Here is a 23495-nt window from a genome sequence, read left to right as displayed (position 1 = left end):
AATTTGGGCTCTGTTTCTACTCAGCCTGAAGTACTGGGTTTGAATTCCACCTTTGATCACCTGGACAAACTCTAGGGACAACGCCCTAGAATTTTTCGGATTCACCCAGGGCCTCCCGTGGTCAGTCAGGATCTCCTTACGTGAACGAGATCGTTGTTCCCGCCTGTAGTAGGATAGACGCTGGGGTTTCTGGCTCCCGTGGAGGCCTATTACACTGGGTACAACTTTCGGCGGGACTTTTTTTTTGGTTATTTATTGTTCCTACAATCTCTTAAATTGGGTAGAAGTTAAGATGCTTGAGAAATAAAGCCGTGGGCATCAGAGTGAATGGGACTGGCTCAAAAAATAAATCAATAAAAGCCAAGTATTTATTATGAACAATAATAATTCTCTGAATAACGGGTTAACCTTAGAGTTAATATTAACGCCAATAGCTGGCATTTACACCCTGATTTGAATGGTTTACAGAAATGATCTCCTGCTAGCCTTACCTACGTCCCAGGAAGTAAGTGCTCTCACTTCTCCACAAGTGAAGTGACTTCCTGCATCATTCAGCTAGGAAGATCCTAGAGTTGAAACTCAACTCTCCTTCCAGCTATAACGTGAGGTCTTGGGCATCGAGGTGGGGTTGACAGAGAAAGCCATGAGGCACAGGGGGAGGGGGAAGCCACGAAAGATACCAGGAGGCAGAATCCTGTGGCAAGCGAACAAAGATGGCAGAAACCATGGCCAGATTTATAGGGGAAATTTAACGCCGGCGGTCTGATGTCATCACTTGGCTTTCTGATCGGATGCGGTGATGTGGGTTACCCAAGACCTCCACAGGGGGTGGGACTGTAACGTTGGGCTGATCCCCATCAGTTCTTCAGACTTTCTCTGGTTCCCCGGGACCTCCTCGCTACTCCGCGCCAGGCCCTGTGTCAGGAAGGGCCCTGGGAATTTCTGTAGCTGTTGTTTCTCACTTGTTCAGTCACATTGGATTTTTCATGGCCCGTGGGGTTTTCTTGGAGCCATTTTCTTCTCCTTTGGCAGAGCTAAATAGTTTTCTTCAAGATTACACTGCATCAGAGGGAAATGCAGCGGCTTTGGAGTCACCGGATCTGGGTTCCGATCTCTCCTCTGCTATTTACGCCCTGCATGACCTTGCGCAAGTCCTTCTTCAGAGATTAGAGATTAGATTACTTCAGAATCTTCTTCTAATTTTAGGTCTGTGATCCATGACCAAAAGTAATTAAATCTATGTACAAAGCCAAGTACAAAGTAATTTGGGGGCGAGCTAGGAGAAGGGGAATTAAGAGAAAATCTCTCGTAGGAGGTGGCGCTTGGGCCTGCCAGGGATTTAAGAGGCAGGACTGAGGGGACAGTCCTTCGGGACATGGGGGCAGGGAGGAGAGAGACCGATCGTCCAGTGCCCGAGAGCAATAAAGAAACCCCATTTCTGGCTCCTGGGGCCTTCTCCTGTCCCAAGGGAGCTTGCTAGCTTACTCTCGGGGAGCCAGTCAGGGAGGCGGCCCAAGTCACTCTGGGAGCAGGCGGCACCCGGCCCTGGCTGCTGGCTCATTCTGCCGGAAGAGTACCCTTCTTACTCTGCCCCGTTGTGTGGGCTCCCAAATGGGGAGGGAGCCGGGGGAGGGGGAGGAGGATTTGTTTACTTGTTGGAGGGAACTGGGCGTTGAGAATCCAGGCAACTGCAGTTAATGCCCGTTTGTCTGGCAGACCCCCGCGGTCCTCCATCCTTCCCCAGCTGTACGGGACCCAGTTCCCAAACGCGGCATCTCACCCTCCTTAAATTGAAAACAAACAGCCCGGCCGGCCTAGCAGGCTAACTACTGGGCCTGCTTTCCAAGGGAGTCATGCTTGGTTGACTTTATGGTGTGACTTGAGCAGAGATTTCAGGATCAGAGTAAACCCTCTGAGCTACAAAGGGACCTCAGGAGCACGTATCTCCCCCTCCCTCTCTGCCCTCGAGTTATTTATTTATTTGGGGGGTAAAGAGGCGGAAACTAAGGTAAGAAAGGAAGTGACTGGGCCACCGTCACACTGCAGGTGAGCAGACCCATGGGTTCACTTCCCCTCTCCGGAGGCTATTTGTAGACTGGAAGACTTCCAGGTCCCTCCTAGCCCCGATCCCGAGGCCTCCAGTTTCAGTGCCCGGTCCACTCCATTTGCCCTTCCTTGGGCCTGTGTTAAATAAAAGGTGATAGAAACAATGGAAGGGCTTTGGGAACCTACTCACCCACTCTACTCTGACCTTCGGCTCTGGCTAAATTAAAGAGGGGGGCGGGGGAGTAGGGCTTAAAATCTAGCTGCGAAGTCAAGTTTTACTTAAAGAGAGACACAAGGAAGATTTTGGAGCTTGCTCCTTCCCTGCTCCCTGCCCAGCCCAAGCGGGGTTAATCGATTAAAGGGCTGCTTAAAAGCTATTGACGCTAAGTGACTCGGTTCCCCCCTGTGCGGTTCCGTGGCCACAAGCTCAGGCCGCTCAGCGAGTTTCTTTTTTGGCTAGAATGACGAATTCTTCCATTCCTTCTCCCATTCTGAGAAGCTAACTTTGCACCGTTTGCTGCAGCTGTGAATGAAAGCCAGGCTGCAAAGGAAGCAGGGAACAGCCCCAGCCTGTCCTCCCCTCCCCCATTCCAAGGCGGGGGGAGGGGAGGAAAATTAAAAGAATCCTCTCCATCCACCCCTCCACCCCCACCCCTCCCAAGGAGCAGAGGCGAGGAGGGTCCCTGGACAAGAGCAGTGGGGGGTCTCGGGAGAAGAGGAGCGAGGTGGGAGTGGGGGGAAGCACTTGGAAAAGAAATGCTCCTTGACTGATTGATTGATTATGAACCGGGGTTCGAGCGCTGGTTTTTCCAGTGGCCTGTCTTTCAGACCTGGACCAGAATCTCAGTTTCCCCATCTGTAAAAAGCGGAGGAGACTAATTTCTAAGATCCCTCTCAGGGATCTTCATCTTCTGGCCTAGCTCCAGGGATGAAAAGGTCTGTCAGTTTCACCCAGGTCTCTATCCTACTCTACGCCAACCTGCGTTCGATTCACCCACCGACTTCTTTTCCTTCCGTCGGCCCCTTTAAAGGCTTCACTGACTCAGCGAAGCTTCTCCCTCAGGTCGCGTTTTTTTATGAATGAAAAACGTCCGAACCACATTATGTAAACCAGAGCGCGCTGATTGGTCTGGGCCCTCGGTGCATAAATTATGTAAAACGACCCCCTCTCCCCCGCTGAGGAGGCGGGTCGCAACGCGAAACAGGCCCAATCCCTAGCGGGGCTAGCGAGCAGGCGCCTTGCCATTGGTCCGAAGAAGGGGTAAACAAGCGTTGATGGACAGGCGCGGGCGAGGCCGCGGGCCAATGAGAGAGGCGGAGAGGCGGGAGGAGGGGGGCCGGGCTGGGCTCGGCGGGGGGCTGCGGAGGCCCAGCCAGTTCGGGGGCGGCTGCTGCGCTCGCTGGGCTGGCGGCTGCTGCGCCCGAGGGAGCTAGGCGGCTAGGCGGCCCGAGAGAGGCGGCGGAGCGGCGCGGACGGGCTTCGGGACAGCGCCGGGCCGGGCCGGGGCCAGGGCCAGGGCCAGGGGCCGGGGCCGAGGAGGTGGGCAGCCGGCGGGTCGGAGCCCCTGCCCCGAACGCTCCTGTCAGGCGAGAACGCGCTCAGGAGCCGGCGGGAGCGCGCGCAGGTGAGGCCCGGGCACGCGCCCAGGTGCGGGCGGGGGCGGGGGCGGGGCCGCGCCTCCCCCGAGAGGGCGGGGCCTAACGGGGCCGGGGGCCGTAACGGGTTTGCGTCTGCCGGTCACGGACATGGACTCGAACGCGGCGCGCAGCGCATCTGGGGGGGCAGGTAAGGTGGGGGGAACGGGAAAGTGAAAAGGATTCCTGGCTCCAGTTCGGGGGTGCGTCAGTGGTTCGGGGAGACGTGGGGGGGGCTTCGAAAGGGACGAGGGGTAGTTTGGGGCTCCTAGGAGAGTTGGGGGCGCTCAGGGTACCTGTTTGGGGGCTTTTTGAGGGGGACTGAAAATAGTCTGTGAGTCCCTCAAGGATTCCCAGAGTGGCTCTGAAAGGAGGGTGAGGGCTCTCTGAGAAACCTGATGGGAACTGGGCGACATTAGAGGACTTCGGAGTTCTTGGAGTGATTGGAAATGGTTCGGAGACTTCTCTCAGCTTGGAAGGAGTTGGGGGGATCTCTGGAGGGCCGAGGGTTGAGTTTGGGTGCTCCCGGACTGCCCGAGGCGATGGGGGATTCCTGAATTAGATGGGGGGCCAGGAAGCGTCTGGGGGAGCAGCGTTGGGGACCACTAAAAAAAGCTTGGGGTCTTTCAGACGTGGTTTGAGAGGCAGTCCCTGAAAGCTTAAAGGAGCTGAGATTGAAGTACGGTTTTAGGGGTGCGCAGCTTTCAGGGCGAGGGGTAGCCTGGGGTGATCGCCGAGCTGCAGGGTCCTTAGGAAAGCGAAGAGAGTTTGGGGTCGGGAGAAGGGTGTTGCAGAGATTCAGAAGCATGGGCTGGGGAGCTGAGTTTAGGGGCCTGGGTATCAGGCCCCATTTTCTGGGGACTCTCGAGACGAAATTAGATCTGGAAGGAGGTGCCGCGGGGAGAGATTGCACTTTCCTGGGGCTGAAGCGGGGCCGGCGCCCCGCACCCCGCATTGTTGAGGTGAACGTGGGAGAATATTGGCCGCGGCTGCGGCTGCAAGTTTTTATGAATGTGGGTGACTTTATGAATGAAGCGGGTTTCTTTTTCCTGCTCGCCATACACCGCCCTCCCCCTCCCTCCTCCTCCCTCCTTGTGAGTGTGTGTGTATAGCTTGGAGCTTTCTGCCTAAAACCGGGAGGGGGAGGGGAAGGGGCTGTGGCTTAAGGCAGTTAGTGAATTGGAGGTGGGGGCGGGGGCACATCGGAAGGAGTTTTCTTGAATGGGGAAAGCTGGGAATTTGGTGGAAGTGTGTCTTGTTTTGTGAATGGGGCCCTACGCTAGGGATCCAGTTACAGTCTCTACCTGCTGCTGCTGCTGGCTCTGCCATTCATAAAAGCAAAGCCAGATTTGTGCGGTGGGGGAGGGGGCCTTAATTGGACTGCTAGCCTGGTAAGTTTTTCTTGGGTGGGTGCAAAAAGAAGGAAGTAGTTAGAACTCCCGAATGAACGCTTGCTTACATTCTAAGTAATTAATTTAAACAAAAACTGGAGTTTCTTTTCTGGACGCTCCACTGTTAGGATCTGCTGAAGGGCGATCACTTCTGAATCTTTGTATTTCATGGGGAAGGATTCTGTAATGTATTTCATAATAAGACTAAAAATATCTCACCGCTCTCGTCCTCGCGCGCGCGCTCACACACACACACACACTTTTAAACCAGAGACTGGAGCAGATTGTGCAAAGTGGGAAAGAAATGCCTTCCAATGCCTTTATGTTCTGCTTGAACATTGGAGATTTTTGCATAGCCTTTGGAGACGGGGTGGGGGTGGGGGGAGGACTAGGCTGCAAGTTTTCGCTCTGTTTGGGGAGAGAGGGAGAGAGGGTTTCTTTTTTTTTTTTTTTCTTTTTTTTTTCTCTCTTGCAAAGTTATGAAATGTGCGTTGTGCTTTGTCCCCTTCCCCTCCCGCCTTCCTTCCTCGGCTTGTATTAATAACCGATTCCCATTGCCAATAGTCAGGGAGATGTGGAAAGCTTGGGAATCTCCTCAGTTAGGAACATTTTATATGCTTTTTTATAACGAGTTCAAAACGATTTCCTCGTTCTCACCTACTGGAAAATTGATTTTAACTGGATAGGAAAATGGTTCCTTAATCTAGGGAGAGCTAAAATTTAGCAATATTCCTGGTTGCTTTTTGCTGCCCGGAGGATGGAAAATGGGCTGTAATGTATTGGAAAGAAAGTCTCTTCAATTTTGATTTTCTTTTTTCCAAATGAGGATAGCTCTCCGCCGCTCATCTTCCCTTCTTTTAACTTGCCTCCATGAGCTTTAGTGGAGTTTCCTTACCGTCTTTTTTTTTTTTTTTTTTTGGGGGGGGGGGAGAATAAACTTAACCAGAAATAAAATTCTGCTTAAGAAACAACTTGCTTTGGGGAACGTCAGCTCCTAAGCCTTTGGAAGTGCAAGGAAGCCTTTGGAAGTTTCTCCACTGGCATCCATTCCCTAGCTTTCTTTGAACTAAGTCTGCCGTTTCTATCGCAAAGGTGTGGCCCCTGCACATAAAAAAACCCGGGGCTGGGAGTCGATTTTGAAAGTGCAAGTGGGAAGGGAGGCAAAATAAAGTGAGCTAGTTGGGTTGTGAAGAAATTAGGTGCAAACATTTTCCCATGAAGTGTTCATGGGAGATACTTTGTCTTGGTATTTGCTTCTCATTTTGGTAATCATTGAATACTCCTTTCGGGAGCTTCCTTTCTTCCTCCACTGGCCTCTGTCAAGATGCTACTTGTCTATAAATAACCACTATAAACACCCTCACTACCATTTCATGATGACCTTCCATGAATCCTTTTGAAATGTGGATTATTCCTCCCCCTCCCGGCTCCATTCCTGTTTTGTTAAAGGCTAGCACGCCTCTGAGTAAAATCAGTCTAGGAAAAGAAGGAGAAGCAAATAGATTTGTCTTTTAAATGTCGCCTGTTTGATGCTCTTAATCAAACCCAGCGGTTAGTGGCTGGAAGTGACCTTTGAGTGCCACTAGGAAAGGGAATGTTCTCTTGAGAGCTTAAAGAAATGAGAGCTGCTTCTTACTTCTTTCTCTCTTTTTCTTTTTCCCCTTATTTCTCAGTTTGAAATCTTCGAGATTCACCGAACAACAGGACCCCTTTTCACCTAGGAATTACTCGATGCTGAAACCTTTCCGAGGGATCTTAAAGACATTCGAAGCACAATGGATGGTTTTTATGATCAGCAAGTCCCTTTTATGGTCCCAGGGGTAAGTTTATGTGGCCTTTTTGTTTGCCTGGGGAGCTTTCTCCATATGTAGTTAATGGTGCCATCTCTCTCCAAAGCCTTGTGCCGAGGGGGAGCCTTCAGCTGCGACTCTTTCGCTTCTTTCAGAAATCTCACCCTGAGGACTTTCGAGCAAGGCCTGTGATTGACAGAAAGAGAAAGTTCTTGGACACGGATCTGGCTCACGACTCCGAAGGTAGTGTTCTGGGCTGTGTTACAGCGTCACTTAAATCGAACAACAACAGAGAACTTCTCCTTTTCCCAAGTAGCCCGTAACTTCTTTTGTTTTATTGTTATTTTCAATTCCAGAGTTGTTTCAGGATCTCAGCCAACTCCAGGAGGCCTGGTTAGCTGAAGGCAAGTTTCTCAGCCGTCTTCTTTTTTTTTTTTTGCATGCAAAAATTTTAACTGCACACATTCATCTATACGAAAAGTTCTAAAATGTCTCTCTCTCTCCCCCCAGCACAAGTTCCGGACGATGAACAGTTTGTCCCAGATTTTCAGTCCGATAACCGTAAGCACCTTCCTCGTTATTGTTCGTTGATCTCATTTGAACTCAGAGTGATCAAAAAAATAATCCTAGCTGACCTTTGTATAGTCCTTTACTGTTGACAAAGCCCTATTCATTTTCTAGGCGGTCTAACATATCATCAGTGTTGTGAATGGCACTTATTTCGGCGACTGCTGGAATCTCTAGTAAAATAACAGAACTGGAGTACTTGGGGAATGGAGTCGGTTGAATATTTTTTGCTTAACACAGACCACGCTTGGGTTTTGTTTTTCCCCCCACACTTATGGTTTCATTGCTGACTGAAACGACTACCCAACCGTGCTCTGATGTTTCCGTGTAATGGGGCGGCAAAATTGTATCCTCCGAGGCTGTTCCGAGCCAATTCGGGCCCTCGTGGGTTTTCCCAGTCTGGGGAGGGAGAAAGGCTTTCAGGATGAGCTTGGGGGTCAAATCCAAGCTAATAAGGTGGGGAAATGAAGGTTTGGAGCCCTGGAAATCCTTAAAGATGCAATCGAATTTCAAAGGGGTCGGGCAGTAATAAGGTGATCTTATTGAAGCTGTTTCTAACGCATGTATCCTGGAGTCATCTGGTCGTGAAGGCTTTAGGCCTTGGTTGAAGCTTGCTTAGGTTGCTTAGAACCTTAAGGTTGAACCGTAGGCAGGTAGTGCAGATTGACTATACAAGTGCCCATTTGGCACGGCAGCTGCCTGGCTTGAGGGCGTTATTGAGTCTGCCCTGAGTTCTTTATCTAGGTATGGCTCTCTCTGACAAATGCCCATGCCCTCCCCTCCCCCGAAATTCTGGTTAATGAAGGATCAGTATCATCAGTGTTTCATTTTGTAAGATTGTGCAGGCCACTGGGTCTCTTTTCTACCTCGAAATCAAAGGAAAACCAGTCTTGTGGTGTAGGACCCAACATCGGGTGGGTGTTCGCTTCTGACCCTGCCCCCCTCTCTGTCAGATGCAAGGTTTTCCAGTTTTCTCATTTGCAGTTTTTCCCTTAAAAGGGGCACGGATTGCTCATTACTTTAGGGGCAGTAAAGCCTAATGATGAGAGCCCAAGGTCACTTGGTGTCCACAGTGAGATGATCCGTCTTTCAGCACTGCCCTCAACAGGTTTGGTAGCTTTTATGGGCCAAGAGGCCGGCAGGGCCGGAGCTTGCTGATGAAATTTGAGCAGTGCAGAGCTGCTCGAGAGAGCATTAGTCACCAGCAAGTGAGCACGGCTGGGAGAAAATGGTCGAAAATGGTGTCCCTCTGGAGAGTTGCATCATGGAGAAAATCGAGTCTCTTAGTCATCATTTGTGATAGCAAACACCTGAGCCAGGCAGGGACGAGTTCTCTGTCTCCCCAGGAAACTGTTCACAGTTTGGGATTGTGTGAGAGTGGTGTGTGTGATTTTGTGTGTGTGTGTGTGTGTGTGTGTGTGTGTGTGTGTGAAAGTGTGTGAGTGTGTGTGAGAGAAACTGAGTGTGTGTATGTGAGAGTGTGAGAGTATGAGTGTGTGTGTCAGTGAGTGTGAATGTGTGTGTGTGTGAGTGAGAGTGTGTGTGTCTGTGTGAGTGTGTGAGGGACTGAGTGTGTGAGTATGAGAGGCAGTGTGTGTGTGAGAGACAGTGTGTGTGTGAGTGTGTGTAAGTGTGTGTTGTGTGTGTGAGTGTGTGATTGTGTATGTGAGAGAGTGTGTGTGTGATTGTGTGAGTGAGAGTGTGTGTGAGAGAGTGTGTGTGTGAGAGAGAGACTGAGTGTGTGAGTGTGAAAGAGAGTGTGTGTGAGAGAGTGTCTGTGAGTGTGATTGTGTGAGTGTGTGTGAGAATGTGAGAGAGAGAAAGTGTGTGTGTGAGTGTGTGTTGGAGGGGGCTGGAGCCCTTCTCTCTCAGAGGCAGCTTCTCCGCAGCGTGCCCTCAGGAGGGATATTCTGAATCACTAATTGTCAGAACAGAGGTACCAGTGAAATATTCTTTAATAACAGGCCTCATCTCCGAGGCACGGTGCCATGGAACTTGAAAAGGAAACGGAGTGAGCCCATAGGTGAATGGCTTCCTCGGCTTGGTCACAGCTTGCTCTATTAAAGTAAATATGTGTTAATTATTGCTCTTTGATTGCTTTAAAGTGATTGGGAAGTTTGCCACTAAATGGCTAAAGACCACTCACATTTTCTGTTTTCTTCCAAGATGAAAGGCAGGGGATTTGTATCCAACTTTGTTCTGTGCTGGTGATGTGGCTCAGCCTTTCCAAACTGCAGACTGTGTGGGAGGCGCCTTTATTTTATTTTATTATTATTATTTTTTTGGCAGAGACTCTTTGAAATCCTTTCATGACACTGTGTTTCTCTGTAACCTAAAGAAGTCTAAGGAGAAGTTAGAGGGCTGGCTTTGAATTAATTTCACATTTGGAAGCATAGAGAAATAGGTGGTTGCTAGCAAATGCTCAGTTTATATTTGGAGAAATGTTCATGAGTTTATATTACAGTGAAGGGCAGCTAGGTGGCGCTGCAGCAGATAGAGTTCCTGAAGCTTCCTCTCCCTGAGTTCAAATCCAGCCTCAGATACTTACCAGCTAAATGATGCTGGACAAGTCACTTAAGTCCGATTGCCTCCGTTTCCTCATCTGTAAAATGAGTTAGAGGAGAAAATAGCAAACTGCTACAATACCTTTGCCAAGAAAACCTCAAATGGGGTCACAAGGTGTCAGTCACGATGGAACAAAATTACAAAGAAAAAAATCAATTAGTTTTGATTGTCTGGAAATGTAGATTTGGTTAATAAGTTTTAAGCACTTAGATGCCTTTTCCAAAATGCAAGAGCATTACAGGGCAGCTTTCCTGTTAATGAAGCCTTTTGAATTCTCATTTTTCTCTTTATTTTTTAAGTAGGTCTCTGTGTTTAGCATGAAGCTTATCATTAAGCATTAGATAACTCTATAGGATCATAGAGATGAAGGGAACCTTTGAGGTCGGCTAGAGCACCCACTATCTAAACCACAAATTGGTCCCTCGTAATATTCTCGAGAATTGGTCATTTAGCTTCTTGGAGACCTCCCTTGATAGGAGACTGGAGAAAGTCCATCTGTTTATGGAAAGCTCTTAATTCCTAGGAATTTTTCATAATGCACTGAAATTGACTTCCCTCTGATTTTCAGTTCCTGATCGATGAACTTGATAAGCATTCCACTTTTCTTCATTTAAATCTAGAGTGGGTGGGAATATGGAACAGGTTCCCTGCACAGGGTATTTAATTTCAATTCAGTTGGACATTTATTATGTGTCTAATGTCTACCAGATACTGTGCTAATACTGGGTATGAAGAAAAAATGAAACAGTCCCTTCTCTCCAGGGATTTATATTCCAGGTCAGGAGTAGAAGGGAGCAATGCATTATCAGAGAAGTAAATATAAGATATATGTGACATTAAAAGTCTTTAGTCAATAAATATGGTGCATCACGGAGTCCCATTAGATTGGAAGTTCCTTGAGGTTAGGGATTGTCTTTTTCTTATCTGTCTGGCACGTGGTAGGTATTTAGTGATTGTTTATTGATTGTTGATTGTTGAAAATAAAAATGAAGTAATTTTCCTGAGTGCGGGGCACTAAGAACTGAGATAATTATGAAAGGCATCTTTGTATATAGAATACTTAAGCTGAGGTTTATAGAGAGCTATGAATCCTAAGAGGTGGTGATAAGGAGAGAAAGGATTTGGGGCAAGGATTTGAGATATGGAGGCAGCTTCTGCAAAGGCACAGAGGTGGGAAATGAACTGACTTGGCTGAGAATTGCGAGGTGGCTATTTTAGTTGGGAAACCAAATGCTTGAGGGGAATTTTTAAAAGGTTTATCTATCTATCTATCTATCTATCTATCTATTTATTTATTTTGCTACTAGCCTGAAAAGACAGGTTGGCTTTAGATGGCCAAGTGCTTTAAATTGGGCCCTGAATGAATACTTCTGGAATTTTATTTTTCAATAGTTCCCCCAGTCTGCCTAATTGTACCATCCCCTAGTTCACATTTCTCTCTTTTGACCACCATCGTATCATGATGTCATCTGGCAGATGCTTCCCTAAAATCTGGGCAGCCTTTGCTCACAACAATTCTCTGGTCACTTGAGACCTATTCAGAAAGGAAAAATGAGCCGAAGTTGGCTTAACTTGTTAATAATGAACCCATGTTGGTTCATAGAGATTACCATTTTCCTTTCCTTGTACATTATCTTTTTAATAATTCATTTTAGAATTTTGCCTTGAAGCCCACTTATCTATAATGTACCCTTTTCTGGCCCATTTCTAGGAATTAGCCTTTGAAGTAGGGCAGCTAAGGGGCATGTATTTGCCAAGGAGTGGAGCAAAATTATACATTTGCCCTCTGGATCCTTTTATTTTTTCGCTATTCACTTTGATTGCAATTCACATTAGCATTGCAGAAGCACAAAAGCCTGGCAAGCTCAACTCCTGGCCCGCGGGCTAGCTTTTCTCTGAAAGTCTGAGCAGGATTTTCCTTCCTCTTCTTGAATTAGCTTTTAGAAGATCACATGATTTTGCCAGAGGTGAGGGAGGGGCTCATTTAAGTTTAATGAAACCTGACTGTGGTTGGTCATAAGTGCTATATTTTACAGTGTCAATTAAATCTCTCCCCAGTCATCATTGCTGCAATTATAGAGAGATGAGAATTTTTAACTGTTTTTTATCTGTGACCCATCATTGCTAAATTTCCTATGATTCCCTAGTATATTAATTAGTTCACCAAAAAAGTAGGAAAATTAATCAATGAGGAAGCATTTCATTATGGAAACATGACAAATCATCATTCTCCAAAGAATAACTAGTTAGGATAAATGTATTTCTGCCCTTTTTTTTCTGCCTCTTGATAGAATACTTCATATTCTGCTTTTAAACTATGGTTTAAATAAATACATCCCCTTCTGTGCTTTTTCCCACCTAGATCCAAGAAATCTAGTTCTACTAGCACACAGTTCCCCCACATAGAAACTTTGTGATCAGACTCGATGTTCTTATTTCCTATAGATATTAATGAGCCATCAATAATTTCTGGTGAATATCACAATTCCTTGTCAAGCCAGACCCTGGCCCCTGGCCTCTTGGGGTCGTCTTAAAGAATTGTAGACTTTTAGCTGGAAAAGGTCTTTTAAATTATTCTCATAATATCTCATAAGTAAATCTCATAATTTACAACTCCAGAGAGGTTTTGTGATATACCCACCATCCTGTTCTTTAGAGCTTCTCTGGAAGGAAGGAATTCTTTTTGAGAAAAGAATTGAGTTGACCCTAGATGATCTCTGGTGTCCTTCCCAAATCAAAAGTTCTTTGCTTCTAGGAAGAGAAGCAAATGCTTTTAAAAAATTAATTTACAAACTGCCAGAGAACACGATCTGTCTAGCTCATGCCGATGCCCTTAATTGTTCCAAATACATGGATACAGCCCCAGGTGGAGTCCTCATGTCGGGAGTTCTAATCTTGGCTTATTCTGTAACTTTATAGAAATTATTTCTACATTTCTATATCTATGGAGTAAGGGAATGTTGACTTTGATATTGAATATATCAAAAGGCCCCTGTTTTCATGGTTGTGTGTATTTATTCCATAGGGTCATATTGCACCCCTTCCATATTTCCAACACTGGTTTCTTGAATTGTTGCTGTGACTCTTTCTTGCTGGTGAATCTCTCGCTACTTGGGTTGCTCCTTGACTTCCAGAAATACACAACCCGACCCTGGGCCTTTACTCAAAACCTTCCTAACTCAGTAGACGCTATCATTTGATCTTTACCCCCAAAGCAGGAAATGATGTCTCTGGTCTGGTCTAGGCTACCTAGTTTTGGCGTTAGCTCCCTCTGTGATCAGGGATATGATATTCACTCCGAGCCTCAGTTTCTCCATCTGTAAAAATTCCTGTAATACTATTTTCACTCACATAGCATGGAAGATGTTGGGAGGAAAGAACTTTGTAAAATGCCGACTACCCTGTAAAAATGAAGTACAGTCATTTTATCTGACTGTTTCACAGAAAAGCTTTTCGAATTGATATGGAAAGTATCTTCAAAGAAAAATCTCTTGTATTTTGGGCCATTTTTACTATTTTTGAAGTTATAGAACACAGAGACTTGGAAGATCTGTAGAGGTTCCTGCCCATTTTTCACTGATGAGCTGGAAATGGAAGCCACTTACCTGGGGTGCTTGAAAGATTAACTAGTAAAGATCCCTTGATGTGAGGCTGTCTGAGATGGGGAAAGGGTGCTAGCCAGACTTTGATTCAGACCATGTCTCTGATTCTTGCTGTGTGACATGAGATATCAGTTAGCCTCTCTGTTTCCTCCTCTACAAAGGGATGGAATATCTGTGTTACTTATCCCATAGATTTCTTGCGCAGAATATGCTCTGTAAATCAAATGGAGAGAGAGATTAATGTGAATTTTTCCTAATCAATCCCTTTGATATATAAGAAAATTATTAGATTTCATTTTGCAAAAAGGAAAGATACTATGGCTATTTTTAATGAGGATTTAAAAATTATTACTATAAATACTGTCTTTCCAACCATTTATAAAGTCACTGGGTGTTATAAAAGAGTCTTGAATAAAGACTGAGTTTTGAAACGGAAGGTTAAACAATCACTTGCTATAATCTAAATAATTCATTGGACCGATCATCAGAAAAGTGGGGAGCTTTGGGGTTCTGGGAAGATTATTGAACCCAGTTTTCTCATCTATAAAATGGAGACCATGGGATATACTCCTTCACAGGGTATTGTGAGGATTGTGCCTTGGAGGTTTTTCCCGTTATTGGGTTTAATAGTGGCGTTGTTAGAACATTTAATTTGGACCACAGTCGTAAAGCCAGATGACTCATTTTTCTGCAATCTGAGTCTCAGAGAACAACTGGAGATGACCGGAATCATAACTACTTGCTGCAGGTAGGTAGCTGACAAACCACGTGGCCTGAATGGCGTTCAGTAGAGAAACTGGGGGAAGGACGGGATGGGCTTGTTCTGTTAATTGTGGTGTGAATGCTGACATGTAAAGCAGGGTTTTTAAATCCTATTTGAATATCCGTTGATTTTTCACTGGCCTTGATTTGAGTTCTGCAGTAGCCTGTGGGATTTGTGCTTTGTCCTCCCAGAATTCTGATCCGCTCTTATCTGTGGGAGACACTTGTTAGACTTGTTCTTAGCTTTATCTGAAGGACCACCCCCAAGGCTCCCCCTATTGAAAGATTGGGGGAGAATGCCCATCGATCATTTAAGTGAGAGAACCAGACTCGGGACTCTTATTCCTTTTCAAAAATGAATGTTTTTCCATACGATGAACTGTTGTGAAGGCAGAGGAGAAGGGAAAGGACCGGGGATTAGAAGCAAGACGATCTTTTTACTGTACCTGCTCTGTCCTTGTGTTCTCGCCTTACGAAATGCCGAAGTTACTGCGGGCCGACCGGTGATGTCCTTTGCTGTTTCGGTTTTGTTAGTCTGGTGGGCTTTTAATTCCCATTTCTAGGATCTGACTTCCTCCTTCCTTAAGTGAACCGATTCTTTAGCAAAATTCTCTTTCTTCAAATTCTAGTTAATTTGTCGTAGTGAAATTGTTGTGTCTGTTCTTTGTTCTCAAAGAGAACCTTGACATCTGGGAGGTGATGCCATGAGGCAGATGAATTGGATTTAAGCCGGGGCGGGCTGGGCAGGGTCACCTGCCTCACTTTCCCCCCAGAGCCATCTGGGTCCAGTGGCCAGATAGAGATCAGGAGGATGGCCCCGGAAGCAGGAGGCCTTCATGGGCAAAGGTCTTCAACAGGTCTCCTTGGGCTGAGGCTGCACCCATTCAGTGATTAAGACTAGTAGAGAGGTAGCTAGGGGGCGCTGTGGATAGAGCACCAGCCCTGAAGTAAGGAGGACCTGAGTTCAAATGTGGCCTCAGATACTTAACACTTCTTAGCTGTTTGATCCTGGGCAAGTCACTTAACCCCAATTGCCTCGGGGGGAAAAAGACTAGTAGGTAAGATTTCAGGCACAGAATGGCATCTCCTGTCTTAGTGGAAATGAGAAATGTTCACCCCCCTCTTTGTTCTTACTGCCACCCCAAAATCCAATGGACTCCTTCCTAACCTCCCTGTATTTGGGGAATGGGCTTGGGAAGGGGAAGCAGGCCCTTGGTTCTGCCGGACAAGTCCAAGTGCAGGTGCCAAAGGGCACAGGATCCTGGAGCAGTTGACATTATTTCTTTTATACCATTTAAAAAGGAAGGAATGGATATTGTCCTATGATCTGGCCACCGAAAATCTCTGCCACTTTCATTCCCCCTTATCACTTTCTTGACTCCAGTCCCTAAAAGATTACATTAGAGTCTTTTTTTAGTCTTTCTGTAGTGAGAGCGTTCCCTCAGCTTTGTTTAATGTAGAGCACCCTCCGGTAGAGCAGTGGGGGGCAGCGCCCTTTTGGCCACGGCGGGCCCCTGAGGCGGTTAGAGCTCCCATCTGTGACCCGGCACCAAGCGTTCCCCACTTGGCATCCGGGAGAGCAGAGTCTCGCCGCGTTCGCAGCTCCCATCTCGTGGTGGAGTGCCAGTGCTGCTGCTGCCAGGACCAGACGGGCTGCGTTTGGAAATTTCCTTTTCCAGAACTCCTTGGGCTCCTTGACGGGAGCCGGGAGCCGGTGCGCTCCGACCGCTTTCAGGGCCATATCCCGACCCCGATGGCCCCAGCCGAGCCTCTCACTGGGCCACGGGCCGAGCCCAACTGTTGATGTGGGTGTTGACACGTGGCCACGTCTGTTTACGTAGTTCAGCCCGTAGCCATAATTAAAGATAAAGATGGGGAGGAGGCGGCTGTGGGGGGGACGGGGACCAGCCACAGCCGAACCTTTCGGGCATAGCTTCCGACTCGCTGGAAGATGCAAAGTACGACCCCAGACGGAGGGAAGAGCGGGCAGACGGAAAGGAGGGGACCTGGCAGGGGGCGGGCTGGAGTGTAGGGTGTGGACGGCCTTCAGACGTGGGCTCCTGGGGCAGACACAGACTGTCCCAGAGAGCTGGATGGGAGCATCAGAGGGGGTTGGGGGCAGTCAGGGCCAGTGGTCAGAGCCTCAGTGACAGGAGGGCTGTTTAAGAGCCCATCAGGAAAGAAGGGCCAGCAGCTAGCGGACGTTTATAAGATCCCCTCCCCTCTGCCGACACTGGGTCACCAGTGGGACAGGCCACCAGCCCTCCTCCAGCAAGGATCCCGAGTCGCCCCCTCCCTGACTCTCCACGCTCAGATTGGGCTCTGGGTTCAGGAAGCCCTTGACCAATCTGAAGCTCAAAGAGGGGCTGGGGCTGACTTGCTGCTGAAGGGACCTTGGAGAATGAGCATCCAGAAAGCAGTGACTGCTGGGAGCCCGTCCCGCGGGGCCCTGGCTGAAGGGGCCCTTCCCCACAAGGATTGCGGGGCACGGTGCTGGCTGGAAACTAGGCCTCGAGCCGGGAGCAGACCGCTGCCGAATGGTTCTCCCTGTCGGTAGCCGACAGTCGCATTTAAACAACTTCTGAACAAAGCTGCCCGAGTTGGCTTTTCTTTGGCCCCCTTCCTTCGCCAGAGGGCACTTCCGGAGCTCCCCGGGAGCTGCCTTGCCCAATCATCCCTGATCTGGGTGAGTAGCGGGGCGGCCGCGTCCCAGGGAGCGGAGCGGCCGTTCCTGCAGTGTTTGAGTTGCTTATATAAACGCTGCATGCAGGGTGAGCTTCCCCTTGCAGACAGCTGGTCTCTGTTATGATCTTAAGTGTCATTTCCCATTTCTTGGACTGCCGCGCAGAGGCCCCCCTCCCCCCGCCTCCCCTCCCCCTGGGAGGGGAGCATTCCAAATTGGTTGTGAATGGAGGGCGGTGCCCACTTGCAGACTTTTTCAATGAATAACCAGACCCCATTGTGCTCCCCCTGGAAAAACAACTAACTTGAACAACACAGAGACTGTTAGAAAGAAATCTGCTTGTGATTGGCAGCTGGAGGAGCTCCAGGATTCGGCTCTTTGGCTTCCCTGCTGCTGTTGCTCGGCCAGGCCGGGCTGGGAGGAGGCCTGAAGGGGCCGAGGGGAGCTGTGGCTGCTCCCGCTCCCCGCCCCCCTCCGTGCCAGGGAAAGTGTCTGTGTCTCCATGGCGATGCCGCTTTACAGGGGGAAGAGTGTTCTCCTGTTGGGGAGAGAAGGACGGATCGGACCTTTGAACTCCTTCCGGCTGGTGCCAGTCTGAATTCTCCAGCCCTGCCCCCGACTCCTCTGGTCATTCACGGACCCGCCGCCCGCCCTCGGGCCACATCACCTGACGGGCTTGTCCATGGTTTTCCATTTGGACCTGCCCTGCCCGTCTCAGCAGTCTGTACCACTGTGCAGAGGGCCCAGGTGCGAGCTCTCGGCCTTCTCCGTAGACTCCATCCAAAGGCCCCACGGGCTGCAAAGGCAGAGACCGGGCTGCAGATCTGCTGGAGGACGCGGCGACCGGGGCCGGGCTCGGACCTTCTGTTCCCCATCTGTAAAATGAGGGGACTGGGCTCAGTGGGGCCGGAGGCTCCTTCCAGTCATAAATCTGTGATCTTCCCATCAAACATGGCCCCTCGACACCTTTGCTGCTAAAACCCTTCTCCAGGGCCTAAGGAAATGCAGCAGTTCCCCAAAAGAAATCCCGAGGAAACGGGGAGACAAGCCCAGTCTCTGTAGCTGCGAAGCGGGAGTTCTAGGGACGGATTCTGGAATTCAGGTGCGCTGAGGAGCCGATTAGTCACCAGAAGGCAGGCCCACCATATGCTGCCTCCCTGGGACGTGCCCATCCTCTCCGTGCACTAACTCATCGCAAGGCGGCTTAATGGGAGAAGGGCCGGGGGTAGGAGACGGGCTAGATCCAGCTTCTAATTCCCCCTCAGGGGCTTCACCTTTCTGGCCTCGGTTTCTTCATCTGTGAAATGGGAGTAGTGATTTCTACAGCCCTCGTCTATTTGGGAAGTCCACTTGGTGTGCTGTGAAACCCCCCTTCCTTCTCACACTGCAAAGTGCTAGACTTGCCAGAGGAGGATAGAGGGGGTTGGGCTTTGGTTTTTACCATTTCTTTTCTTCCGATAATGCAATAATAAGAGAGGTGGTCCGGCCGTTGTCCTCATCTTGTAGCTGAAGAAGTCATCGGGGCGAATGTGTGACGCGCTCCTGCTTACACGGGCGGCCCGGCGTTAGGGATGGCCCCTGAGCCCGCGGTTTTTCTCTTTCCGTTGGCTTCGGTCGCATAATGGGTGTGAGGTTCTGTGCCCTGTGAGGAGGAGACATAGAACCTCTAGAACCCATTGCAATTGGGGAAATGCCCACCTGGCCACTGGGTAAAGATCTTTTAGCCGTGTTACCTCAGGCGACTAAGACCCGCTGCAGGGATCGTCCCGCGCCACTGAGCCGGCTCTCAGGCCTCCCCACTGGGAGGGCCCCTTCCACCTGCGTTTGTGCCCCCCCATGTGTGCGCAGACCTGGCTCTCTGTGCTCTGGAATGCTTCTCCCCTGTTAAACTTGGTCGGAAGCAAGATTGTTTTCCCTTCCTCAATAGGAAAAGCGAGTGGGCCCGAACGTCGTTCCCTGGGTGTTCAGAGTCCGAGACCTCAGGAGGCGGCGCTAGCCATGGCCTGGGTTTTTTCAACCCATCTGTTCCCCATCTGTAAAATGAGGGGACTGGGCTCAGTGGGGCCGGAGAGGGGGGATGCGCACAAATCCCCTTCCCCTTCCACAAATACACTTGCAGCTAGGGGGCGCTGCGGTGGATACCTGCAGGCCTGGAGTGAGGACCTGAGTTCCAGTGTGACTTTGGACACTTCCCAGCTGTGTGACCCTGGACCTTCACTTAGCTCTGTCTCAGTTTCCTCCTCTCTCAGAGGAGCTGGAGAAAGAAAGGACGGACCGCTCCCGTGTGTCCTTAAAAACCCAGGCGGGCTCGTGGAGATTTGGACACGACGGACAAATGACTGAGCCAGCTCGGAGCGAGTGTGTCAGAGTACGGACAGGACGCGGTCCCTGGGCTTTCGTAGCTGCGGGACCTGCCGGCCCTTCGATACACGTGCGTGGTCCCCACTCCGGACTTACCAGGTCCCTCTTGCGTCCTGAGCTCGGGAGGCGCCCCCGGAGCCGGCCTCTCTCTGCAGAAGCGTCGGCCGTCGCTGGGCCAGGCTTCTCTGGGGCTTCAGGTAGAAGATCTAGATCTGCTCGTCTTCGGCTGCCCTTAAGGCTGTTGGGACGAACATCCCCCTATAAAAGTGGGCTGATGATCGAACTGTGAAATGGTGATTTCCTAAAAGGAGAAACCTCAGTCTGCACCGTGACCGTGTGGGAACGCGGCTGCCTCTCTGTAGGGAAAGCCTCCCGGGAGCATCCTGGGAAAAGGTGAAGAGAGCATGCTTTAAAAAGCACCCAGAAAACTCGTCTCTTTTTAGGTGGAGGCAGGAACTCTCCGATCCCCAGCTTTGACTCCCTGCCCTAGGAGTGCGGAGCGAGCGGAGGAGCCACTTTAGCATGTGAGGGGACAGGGAGGCCGTGGATTCATTAAATGCTTGAGGTTGCACTTAAGGGGGAAGTTGCTTTAGGGTAAGAATCGGGTCCTTGCTTCAGATCCTCTTGGGCGTCCCTGCTTCTCCTGTCACCCTCCGCCCCTCTCTGATGCTCTGCTAGACCGGGAAGAGATCAGCCAGACACTGGGGAGTCCTTTGCTTTGCTAGGGAACTCCCAGTGGGGAGCCTCCTTCCACCAATCCAGTCTGACCTGTTTGCAGTCTGCAGCCCTTGGAGCTCAGGAATGCTGGGCCCATTTCTAGAGCGCATTTAGGCCCTCACTTCATGATTTTGGCTACTATTGTCTTCGGGCTCAGGCCCCCAGACTCAGCCTCCCCCCATGATCTTTTTGTATTTTCTTCTCCCCATCCCCCAATTGTTGTCCACCATCCCCTCTCTCAGATCATCTTCCTTCGCTGCCCTAACCCTTAACCAAGGCCCAGCTGAATCTCTTAAGGACACTCACCAGAAAGATCCCGAGCTTTTATCTCTCAGTGAGCCTAGGCTGAGCCCCCGCTCTAAAAGTAAAGATTGGAGACCCCAAAGATCTGTCGTCACAGAGGTGTTTGAGAATAAAAGAATCACAGCCTTAACATAGAAGGAAAGAAACCATATTGCTCTAAGCTTTGAGGAGAGTAATACCACAATGGCGGAAGCACGCAGGACCAAATCAAGTCAACCAAGTGAAGTTAGTTCATTGGGGCAAAACAAAACTTGACTCCTGTTGCCATTCATGTATTTTCCTGATTTAGAAATAGCTCTGAAATCTGCAGGGTTGCAGAGGGGATGGAGTACAATGTGCTCACGTCCTTCTGCCAGCCATAGTTGGCCACGTCACCCCCTGATTTAATGTCACCGGGGTTAAAATACAGACTCCTTTGTCCGTATGTTGAGTTTGTTTTGGAGCTCTTCGGCGCAGTTGCCGGCCTCGGACAGTCAGCCACAAGACATTGATCGGTAGAAAAACCACATGGCTTTCCATATAGGAAGTCATTAAAAGTGTAACTGGGAGCGAAGACAGAATTCCTTCCTTATTGACTGTTTTAAATGTATTTTTAAAATTGAATGCAGACATTTAAATAGTATCCCTGGAACCGAGTTCCCTGTTGGCGCGTTGTCTTGCCATTCTCTTTCGGGCCTGCCTCCTGCTTTTCCAAAATGGCCTTTGTAGCACAGGGCGGGAGTAGCTGGCTGACTGCTGGAAGGAGACGTTAGAGGTTTGAAAAGTGGAACATCTGGGGGAAGCTATTGAAATTTAGTGGAAGGTTTTTAAAAGATGAAGATGTCAACACGGTGCGTCCTAATGATCTGACAATTCTCAGGGATATTCCCAATATTGCTTTAAAAATTCTCTTTCGGAAGAGTCTCGGTAGAGCAGGAATTCAAGGAAGCAGCATATTCCCCAAACCTGCACCAATTCCGTTTTTAGAACTTATGCTCCCTAACTAAATTTGGTAAAATTTCAAAGCTTTATTTTTGGAAACTGTTGCCAGGCAGAGTCAACGTTAACCATCCAAACAAGTTTGTACATGCCCTGTGATGGTTTGTTTGGAGATTCAGGAGGCATCTCAGCCCATCTCCTGGCTTTGAAGTGCCAGAGCAGAGAGCTGGCTCCCCTTGCCAGCGCCTGGCCCCTCCGGGTCGGGCGGCTGCCCTCCGTGGTCCTTCATGAGCACCGTGGGCACATCCTCAGTGAGGATGGGTAGGGGCTACTGAGGCGCTCCCAGGGATATGCTGATGGCCTGGGAGCCATTTCCACGGATGAGACTTTTCCGGCCAGAGTTGTAAAGTCATATCCGTTTTGCTTAAACCTGTCCCTCCCTTACAGGGTGAGACCGGGCGTTTAGGAAGCACTGTGTAAAACTTCCATCCTCAAGGGGTGTCCGTGGCTGTTTCTCTGCAGGGTCTGTGTGGCGCCTGCCTCACAGATTTAGGGAAAGCCTTTCCTCTGGAGGCCTCCCCGAGGCTGCCCCAGGCCTTCGTGTGCCCGGTGAGGAGCGAGGGAGCCTGGGCAAGTTAGCCCCGAGCGGACCCTGCTCTTCGTTTGTTTCCCGGGGCAGCGTAGTGCGCGGTGACCACATCTCAAAGGCTTGATGAGCTGTTTACCACCGACACGTGGCTCCTGCCAACTGGAAACCTTCAACGAGTTAAGACCACGTTTAGAAAGTGCTCGGTTCTGTATTGTGTATTGAGACTACAGCATGGTCTTGCAATAAACCCAACAGGATAGGAAGTTCAGAGGTCATCCTCATCTTACTGAAAACTGAGTCTTAGAAATGGAAAATGGTGCCCCGAGCTCACCGTCCGCTGCCAGCCCCGCCTCCTCCCTCATAAGTAAGCAAGGCTCCCACAGGTCTAACTCCCAGCCCCCTTAATGCTTTGGGCTCTCAGACTGCCGCCGCTCTTCCCATCACTTCCATTTAGAGCTGGAAAGGGCCTCACCTTAGAGAGCAGGAAACTGAGGCAGGAAGTCGCAAAGCGACTTCCCGACCGCCACAGCCAGGATCTCCCGCCTCGCGTGGCCCCGTTTGGGGCACACCCACTGCCCACTAGTGACAATGCGGGCTGCGCCTCCAAGCACAGACTAAAACGTCAGTGGGAAGTAGTTCGCAAAATAAATGAAAACCCTGCGCACGGGCGGCCTGCGGGGACGCTTGTCATGGTCCGTGGGCCTGCTTCCGTCTGAATCAGACTCAACGGTCTGCACCAACCTCTGTTTTTTCCCATCTTTTGTTCCCTGTTTCCTCAACTCTTTCTTCGGTTTGTCCCCCTGCCTCCGCTTAGCTGTGCTCTTCCTCTGTCCCACGCCCATGCTCACTGGGGGAATAGGCAGCTTTCTCTTCCCAGCCAGAGATAGTGCCTCATCTAAAGGGATGTGGAGTGGGATAAGGCTCGAGGCTCACTCTCTGCCATCTCTGCCTCCCGTCTCCTTTGGCCCGCTCAGGACCACAATTCTAGAATAGGACACAAGGGTCCGGCTCTGGGGGTTGGGTCTTTCGTTGGAAGTGTTTGGAGTTTCTTGGAACTCCTTGTCCAAAGCCCGGAGGCCTGGTGTGGTCCCCGAGCTTCAGTAATGGAAGCCCTGCTAGACCAGAGAAGCCGGAGGCCATTTTCTGTCCAGCTCTAGCCCCCAGACTTCCTTCCATGGAAGCCAGGGAGAACTTGGCTGGTTGAATGATGGGGAGGGCAAGACTAATAATTTGGAAAACTGAGGGACGTTCACAAAGGGAACTAAGAAGTTAAACTAAAGGGGAACAGAATCAAGGTAGGTAAAACATACAGACAAAAAGAATGGCCTTCTCTGCAGCGCGCACATAAGTGATTCTGTACGTGTGACTCTAGGACGGAGGGAAAGCTTTCTGCACGCAAAAAACCAAAGGCGAAGCTTTGGACACAAGGTTGTTTTGTCTTTTAAAAAACTTTCCCTTTGAATTAAATGGTCGCTCATCTTAAAAAAGCTCTCCTGGTTTTGATCAGATTGGTGGCAGAGGAAGCTTGCTGGCAGGCTTGGCCTGGGGACTGGGGGCCAACAGCTT

General features: G+C 49.5%; 1 protein-coding gene across 2 annotated transcripts in view; it reads left to right on the top strand.

Moving 5' to 3' along the window:
• Positions 1–3505: 3505 nt before the first annotated feature.
• Positions 3506–23495, top strand: part of ETV5 (ETS variant transcription factor 5) — a 62790-nt gene continuing 42800 nt past the window's right edge. Inside the window, exons 1-5 of one of the 2 annotated variants that reach the window (XM_052000069.1) lie at positions 3506–3671; positions 6746–6892; positions 7018–7105; positions 7219–7266; positions 7373–7423. In XM_052000069.1, coding sequence (XP_051856029.1) covers positions 6848–6892; positions 7018–7105; positions 7219–7266; positions 7373–7423 — 232 coding nt within the window. In that variant the 5' untranslated portion in view covers positions 3506–3671; positions 6746–6847. The remainder of the gene's footprint in view (positions 3672–6745; positions 6893–7017; positions 7106–7218; positions 7267–7372; positions 7424–23495) is intronic. The other variant, XM_052000070.1, reaches the window with a different exon arrangement.

Source organism: Antechinus flavipes, chromosome 4, assembly GCF_016432865.1.
Source record: "Antechinus flavipes isolate AdamAnt ecotype Samford, QLD, Australia chromosome 4, AdamAnt_v2, whole genome shotgun sequence".
In the NCBI taxonomy this organism is placed as follows: domain Eukaryota; kingdom Metazoa; phylum Chordata; class Mammalia; order Dasyuromorphia; family Dasyuridae; genus Antechinus; species Antechinus flavipes.
This window is presented reverse-complemented; position numbering and strand designations above follow the sequence as displayed.